The sequence below is a fragment of the Leptonychotes weddellii genome, chromosome 7 (genome assembly GCF_054177405.1).
Source record: "Leptonychotes weddellii isolate Sample4059 chromosome 7, ASM5417740v2, whole genome shotgun sequence".
In the NCBI taxonomy this organism is placed as follows: Eukaryota; Metazoa; Chordata; class Mammalia; order Carnivora; family Phocidae; genus Leptonychotes; species Leptonychotes weddellii.
Window position 1 is genome coordinate 102,962,901 of NC_138375.1, and position 8,610 is coordinate 102,971,510.

At 44.9% G+C, this 8,610-nt stretch overlaps 1 protein-coding gene across 1 annotated transcript in view; it reads right to left on the reverse strand.

Moving 5' to 3' along the window:
* Positions 1–8,084, reverse strand: part of MAP3K1 (mitogen-activated protein kinase kinase kinase 1) — a 75,760-nt gene extending 67,676 nt beyond the window's left edge. The window contains exon 1 of the mRNA XM_081826847.1: positions 7,588–8,084. Coding sequence (XP_081682973.1) covers positions 7,588–8,069 — 482 coding nt within the window. The 5' untranslated portion in view covers positions 8,070–8,084. The remainder of the gene's footprint in view (positions 1–7,587) is intronic.
* Between the last annotated feature and the right edge of the window lie 526 nt (positions 8,085–8,610).

Consider the following 8,610-nt stretch of genomic DNA (forward strand, 5'->3'; position numbering starts at 1 on the left):
CCAAAGGTGTTAAACAAATGATCTATGAGGTTGAACTTTTCATGTCATTATTATCCTTACTCATTTATTCCACAAATATTTACCAATGGGCAACTATGGGCCAGGCGTTTTGCTAGGTGCTGGGTCGCTATCCAGCCACAGGCACTGCCCACTCAGGTCTTACAGTCTTCTGGAGAAGACAGCCATTTATCAGATGAGATAACAAATGTAAAATCACAACACTGAGAATAAGGACACTGTGCTGTGAAGCCAGTCTGGGAGATCAGGGAAGAAGAGCTTCCCTGAAGAGCTATCAGGGAGCTAAGTTATGAACAATGAAGTGCTGACTTGGGACTGGGGAAAGTGTTCCAGCAGAGGGAGCATGCAGTGCATGCCAAAGCCCTATGGCAGGAGGTGGTGTGCTGAGTTTGAAGAAATGAAAGAAGGCAATCCTGCAGAGAACAAGGGCAAGTGTGATCTGAGATGAGCCTGGAGAGGCAGCAAAGACCAGACAGGGCAGGGATTGAGTAGGGCATGATAAGGATTCTCTGGTCTTTAACCAAATGGCAAGCTTTTGAAAGTTTTTATACTTAATCTTATTTACTTTTCTAGAGGAACATTGTTATAATCAGATTAACATTTTAAAATGATCACTCTGGCCATATAATATGGAGAACAGATGGGAAGGGAGAAAGGAGGATACAGGGGGCAAGTCAGGAGGCTACTACATCAGTCCAAGTAAGAGACCATCCAAGTCTGGCCTTGGGATGTGGTAACAGGGTCAAATCCCCAGGCTCTGATGGTGGACTAAATACAAGGAGTGGTCAAGGGTAACTCCTAGGTTCTGGTTCTGGCATTTCATGAGCAGAGAATATATTAGTAGGACAAGGTGTAGGGAAAACCCTGAATTTTATTTTAGATATCTGAGTATGGCTATGTCACACAGTTAGGTGTAGGTCTGGAGTTTAGGAAAGGTCATGGCTAGGAAAACAAATTCTGCAATCACTTGTGAATGGTCAATAACTATCTAGAGGCATTAATGGTGGGAATGGAAAAGACAAAATGACAGAGGCCCTAGGATCACCCTAAGGATCTTTTAATATTTATGTTCCAGAGGGTGATGATGGGCCACCAAGGAAGAACTGCCAAGGTTAAGAAGATCAGGAAGGTTACCTACCCATTAGCCCAATAACTAGTCACTTCAAGTATCAGAAACTCAATTTTCTCAGTATTTGACAGTTTGAGCATGACTCTAATTACTTTGTAACTACACTTAGCTATTAAAATAATTATTTTAAGTTTTACGTTATATAAAATCAGTCAATATTATCAACCACTGACTGCTAAATACCACCTACTGCTACTATCAACATAAGAAACAGTTCTTACCTTCAAAACTTGCCTTAAACTAGACGATGATTAAAATCACATCAAAGTAAATTGGAATCTTCAGATATAGTAATTTAAAAATAACCACTTCGGGAAAATTAATTCATCCTAACATTTATGGGCACCTAATATTCATGGTTGTCAGACACTAGTCTAGGTACTAGGCAGTGGAATAAATAGTAAGACAGAGTTCCTCATTTGTTAATAACGGATATTTAGTATCAGAATGCTGTAGGACCAGTTGAAGATTATTTGATAATATATCTAGTTAAGTGACTATTTAGGCAATAACAAAAGGTAATGATCATGTCTATTTGTCAGGGCAAAGTCTCCACCCAGTATCTACTCTCTCCTTATTCCATATACACTCATCATCACTATATTTTCATGGGATAAACTTAGTTAATGCACTAACTACAGCACTGTGTAAGCTCCAAGGACTTCCCCCAGTCTTCAAGAGGTCCGATGGCCTCATTAATAATTCCTGGGTGTCAGACTGTACTCAGAAATATATGCTTGGTGGGTATTAATAACTTAACAGTTCTTGGCACTCTGACATCTCAATCTATTAAACCAAACTAACCAGACTGGTATTCCAAAGGATTCAATCACTAACAATACAGAACTCCCTTCCATACCTAAACATACCTAACTAAACCAACTATGATATGCCATAGAGTAAATGAAGATAAGGATATTTTTTTGATTATCTTACATTCTAGAGCATATGTGACATTTCCTAACGTTTTCTTTTTTTTTTTTTTAAAGATTTTATTTATTTATTTGTCAGAGAGAGAGAGCATGCACAAGCAGGGGGAGCGGCAGGCAGAGGGAGAAGCAGGCTCCCTGCTGAATAAGGAGCCCCATGCGGAACTCCATCCCAGGAACCTGGGATCATGACCTGAGCCGAAGGCAGATGCTTAACCGACTGAGCCACCCAGGCATCCCCTAACATTTTCTTAACTAGCAGAGTTGCTGTTACTAATAATAAAGACTAAATTTTAAAACCACCATTGGTATATATTGAGTTCCTTGCTCTCCATACCCCCTTTTAATGTTCTCTTTCAAGAAAGAAAAAAAAAAACACATCTGAACTCGCAGTTCCGTACATATTCCTCTTAAGAGCGTAGGCAGAAATAGTTTGAAACTAATCTATATCTAGATTCCTTTTTCCATTACTCTGGAAATAGAAAAACTACAGCAAGGGGAAAGGGGAAAGAGACCAAAGGAAAGGAGCAAAAACTAGCAGCCCAAACATACAAGCAGAAAGCAGAACAAAGCCACCACCCTTAACTACTAGCCTGGAAGGCCAATTAATTCCTCAGGAAGTTAGGGAGATAACACTGTATTCACTATAGGAATATAGTGTGGAAGATTGTGGATGAGACTCAGGGCACTAGTTTTTAATCTGGGAGTTTCTCTGTATTCCCATCTCTCTTAAAGCACTTAATATAGTACTGTTAAACACGTTCATACTAGAACCTACCAAGAGAAACAGAGGCCATGCATCAATGATCTTTTTCTCTACCACCCAGACCATCATCTTGTAGAGATCTGTAAACCTTGGATGAATGAAATAAAAAATAATAAAGGAGCAGGGTACAACTGTACTGGAAGAATTTCTCTCCATGTGTGATGATTAAGATTCATGAGTGATGTTAATTTCACCTTCTTTAATTCCCTCCACTTATAATACAGCACAAATCAAAAAAATCTAACACTCAACATGAATCAATTATTCTCCTTGCCTAACACAATAAGGTGATCTAAGTACAGTCTACTTGTATTACATATACAAGGCCAGTTACAGAAAGCTATGCAGTATATACATATAAAGAGACAAATATATTGGCAATGGCACTGGGTAGAGACCTATTATGTTTATTATGACTCCTGCAGAACAAATTCCTCCTTAAAAATTATCAATTTAATTATTAATTTGGAAAAATAAAAGCAGCACAGATGGTGGAAAGAAATGAACTGTGGAGTCAGACTGACCTGGCTCTGTCTTCTAGTTATGTGATCACAGAGCTTTAGCATCACAAATGAGTTTCCCTCTCTTGAAAACAGAAATTACAATGCCTTGGAGGGCTGTAGTGATAATGAAATGAGATACTATATACAACTGGCCTGACCTGCAGAAGGCAAGAAAGGTGACTACATAAAAGGAATCCAAACATATCTGTATACTCAATGAACATGTTTTAGCCACAGCTAAAATCCTCTTATAATCTTGCTATAAGAAGAGCACCTGACTAATCTCACTGTTTTGCAACGAACCATTTACTTTAATTCTGTTCCTGGTTACTTCTTTCATGTTTAAAAATGTTCTTAAATTATTTGTTAAAGACAACTTGGGTCTGTTCCTAAAACTGCACATTTCCTCACATTAATCTTCTACCCATTTACATTTTTAAGTAGCTCTAACTTTTGACTTAGGATATAAAAAGAGGAAAGGACTGAGGAAAACCACCATAGGCAAAGTGTTCCCAAGATTAGAGGTGCAATATAGTGTAGTTCTTAAGCAGCCTCTGGAGACCATTACTGTTCCATACCACGTTTTTCTATTGCCTTCTTTATAGAGAAATACCTCTCAACCCAAGAAAATGGGTAACAAATGCAAAAGTTGTCCTTTCTCACTCAGAGCACTTCTGAATGCCCTATATTTTCCCTCAGGGGAATCCATTCACCATTAACTGCCTTGCCACCCCATTATTTCTTCTTCTGGAATGCTTATAGCCAGTGTCAAGGACTGATGAGCAGACAGCCTAGGCAAGCTGTAGCTGGTTATTTTGCTCTCTTGAAAACAAAGAACACTCCTTTCTTTCCATGTTTTGAAATCTTCAAGTCAGTAAGTCAATGACCATTTCTAAGACATGCAACATATGCTGGAGGTGCTATAGAAGACAGGAAAGAGTATCAATGAACAGGGCTACTTCCTGGTTTTTGTATCTAACAAATGGAGTTATTATAATGTACTGGAAATCATACATTAAGGAATGTTGGTTAACCAGTCACCCTTGCCAAAATCAGATATGAAAATAAAACAAAAGTTGGCAACAACTATAGCTCTGATATTTTTCTTTCAGAATTACATTTAATAAGGTTAAGTATAATGAAGAATGCATTAATGTTCTTACCTGATTTAAAATAGAATTTGTAGACAATTCATAACTATGAAACTTACACATTCACATAAGTTACCTTATGTAACTACTTCTATTGTTTCATAAAATCACCAACTTAATTTTTTACAACTTATTTTTAGATAATAATGTTCCTATATCTCCTCTAGTAAAAAGTCAACTAAATTATATTTTTAACCTAGCAGCTTCTAAAAGGAAGTGAAAGCTGGGGGCTATATGAGGATATAAAAGCAGCCTATGAAATGGCTTTAGTTTTAAACAAAAACTAACATTAACAAGTACAGCATATCTTGTTCTTTCATGGGGCCAACAAATTGATAGTTAGGGTTTTTTTAAGTTACAAAAATAGGATAGAGTAATTATATCTACCAAACTCACAACAGCCTGTTCAATGGAAAGTAACACTGTAATTTTTCTTCAAAAACAATAAATAGGAAGAAAAAGTTCCTAATTCTGTAATATAAGTTAAAATTCCAAACCCTTGGGCGGCACTTACAGGCACAAAACTTTCATTGATTTCAATTATTACCCTAAAGGAGAGGGACAGACATAAAATCTTTTATTTTTAATATGAATATAACTTACACAATTTATACTTCACAAATTTATTTTCCACATTTTCAGTTTCTACATCTAAAGATCAAAAAAAACTGAAGGAAATTCTGAAATTAAAAATCATAGAACTCTCTTTTAAAAATACAACAGGTCTTTAGACAGAAGGGCACTCCAGACCCATACTACTCCTGAAACATTAAAATACTTCAAAATCTCAGTGCTATATTTTTCTCCAGAAAGTACAAATGAAACTACTGTCAAAAAACTAAAATGTAAAGTTCACTGAACTCTTTATAATCAAAGTATTTATACCAATAGATGCAAATGAACTTCAACCCCACAGACAAGGAACTAGAAGGAAAAATCACTGTATTTTCAAGCTTAGAGAATCAACATTTTACTATAAATGAAGTCTGTAGGTATTACATTTGGGGTGAATAAACAGCATTCTGGCTAGTGAAATTCATTTTTTAAAAATGATTATGCTGATTAGCTCCTTATTTCACACACTGCATTATAATCCACTCCTTCAACTAAGAGGGCAAAACCACCTATGTTATAACATGCAAAAATTAAACATGGGTTACTCAGTTCCTCAATTCTATCTGCCTCCACCTTAGTCTTATTTTGTGTGGAGGCAACTCTAAACAACTTCTATACATTATTTTTACAGTGGCTGCTCCTCTACTATAGTCATAGCTCATCAACAGGACTAGAATGCTGACACTAAATTATTTACTGTATTCAAAAAGTTGCTCTCATAAGAACAGATAAAATTAACTTCTAAAATTTAAGGTTTAATATTTTTATCTGGAGCTCATTTGTAGTACTAACTGCCTTCAAAGAATTATTCTAGTGAGGTTTTAATCCAATCTTCACAGAAGCAGGAAAGTGTAGAGAAACTTAGCTCTTGTAACACTAACTTATATTTACAAGTGCACACACAGAAAACTATCACAGCCACAAATCTCCTTTCCTCTCGAGATTGCCATGGCACAGTGTTGACCATAATTTTTAGGGTTTTCTGTTTTTTGTTTTTTGGTGGGGTGTGCAACTTCCTGGTAATAAATGAACTGTGGTTTTAAATAAATAAAAATATCAAGCTCAGAAAGTGCCAAAGCACTTTAGATAATTAACCCAAACCAAGGATTCCTATTGTCAAATTCGTCTCACAAGGGAAACAAATATAAGACACAGTCTTTAAAATACCCAGAATAAAGGTCAGGAAACTCTACAGGGCAATGGTTAACTATCACGAAAACATTTCCAGCAACTCAAAATACTCATCAAGACTACGCTGTGCAAACACTAGTCAGATTTCCTAAAAACAAGGATTACGACTGTCACACTTAAAAGAATTTCCTTTAACATAAAGATTTCCAGTTGCCAAAAAAGTGTCAGGCCAAGAACGGCTGGTCTGTTACCTTACACGTACCGTAATGCATAGGCACGTAGGACTATCTGAGCCGAAGCCCACTGCACTGTGGTCCCTGGAATCCCGCAGCCGGCGGGTAGCCCGCGCAGCTGCACGAGCAGGAAGCACCGCACCCCAGCCGCGGTCCCCAGCCACGCCGGAGAGGCTGCGGGGAGCAGTCACCACTGCTTTGAAACTGAATGGCTGACACATCCGGTCCTGGCTCTTACACTACTCCGCCAAATGCAAACTTCAAAGGCCAAATTCAAACTCCAAACAGAAGTCACTCAAGTTTTAGTGGCGCTGCGCGCATTCCCAAGAACATGTAGAGCCCCTGAGGGACGCAATGAGAAAACCCAAGTCCTAAAATATTCCAAGTCCCCGAGTTTGTAGCCCGCCTGCTCGCCCGCCCGCCCACACCGCTTTGACAGGCGTTAGAGCCTTCCACCCGGAGCGCCCTGCGGCCGTACTGCCTACGGCCGGCTCCCGGGCGGGCCCGGGTACCTGACGAGGGGCTCTGCCTGTCAAGGTCCGGTGTACCTCACGGCGTTTCCCGACGCCCCAGCCCCCCTACCCGGCCTAAGGCTGGGCTCCGCACCCACCCCGCCCCTTTTTTGACCACCGCCTGTCTGCAGGCTCGGGCCTCACCCCCAGCGATCCCGGGACTCTCGTCTGGGGGCGCCGCCGCCGGGCTGTTGCCCGCCCCCCAGCCCAGCCCCTAGGGCAGCGCCAGGGTCCCGCGCCGGGTCACCTCGGAGAGTCCCGATTCCGGGAGCCCCACAAAGCCAGCCCGGGGCCCCACACCTTATCTCAACGGGTCCCTGCAGCGCGGCTCGCACGCCTGTCACATGTCTGCAAACAATAACAAACTCTCCGGCACGTCCCGCCCCGGGTCCCCGTTCCGTCCCCCAGGCCAGGTCCGGGCCGCCGCCCGACGCCGGAGGGGTCAAAGGGGGTGCCCGAGGGCTCGGATCCCGGCGAGCGGCGCGCAGCCTTGCTGCGCGGAGCCCCGGGACGCAGTGCGCGGTGCCCGGGGTTCATTCATTGCCCTCGTCTGTCCGCCCGCCCCCCAAGTCCTCGCCGCGTCCCGGCCTCGCTGCTCACCCGGCGGGGGCCGCTGCAGGAGGCGCCTCGGCGGCGGGCGTCCGCTTCTCCCCGGGCTCGGCCCCCGCGGGGCTCGGGGCGCCGCTGTCCTGTGCGGCCGCGGGCTCCAGAGGGTGGGCGCCGCCACGGTTCGCGGCTCCGTGAGACTGCGGCACCGCCACAGGCTGGAAACCGCTCCCGCCCGCCGCCGCTTCCGAGGGCTCCGGCGACGGGGAAGTGGAAGAGGACGACGGCGAGGCGGCGAGGAAGAGCGGCGGCTCCGGCAGCTGGTCCAGCTCCACACTCCGCACTTTGCGCAGCTGCCGCCGCCGCCAGTCAGCCCGCTCGCGGCCCCCGCTGCCCGCCTCCCGCAGCAGTCCCGCGGCTGCCGCGGGCGCGCTGCTCGCTTTGAGAGCCCCTCCGCCGCCGCCCGCCTCGGGGCTCGCCGCCCCGGCGCCCGGGAATCCCGACGACGAGGCGCGATTCCCCGCCGCCGCCGCCATTTTCTCTCGCGGGCTACATTCGCTCGGCCCCTGCGAGGGAGGGAGGGGGCGGGGAGAGTGCAGGGGGAGGGCGGACCGGCGGGCGCTGCGCCGCTAGCGTAGAGCCGCCTGCGCCAACTGCGTGAGCAGGGCCCGCCGGGTGCTTGGCCTGGACGGTCTCGCAGGCGCACCGGCTCCGGCCCGGGGTGGGTGGGGGTGGGATGGCGGGGAGCAGGTGGAAGGAGTGGGCTGTGCGCCCGGCGTCGCGCGCGGGCCGGCGAAATGGGCTGGGACGTAACCGCCGCAAAGGCGCCCTGGACTTAGCGTGCTGCACTCGCTGGGCGCCAGGTAGTCCCGGGCTGCACCGGCGAGAGGAGGAGCCTCGGCGGCTACAGTGCGCCGCTTCCTCTCCGCCGCAATCTCGGCCCGGTTCGTCGGGAGGTCGCCCAACGAGAGTTGCAGTTCCAACTTAGGTGTGTAGTGCGTTGAAGGGGATGCAGGCGAGAGGGTTTGCGGTCTGTCATTCTCACTGCCCTTTGCAGTGGGCGTCGGGGAACCCGGG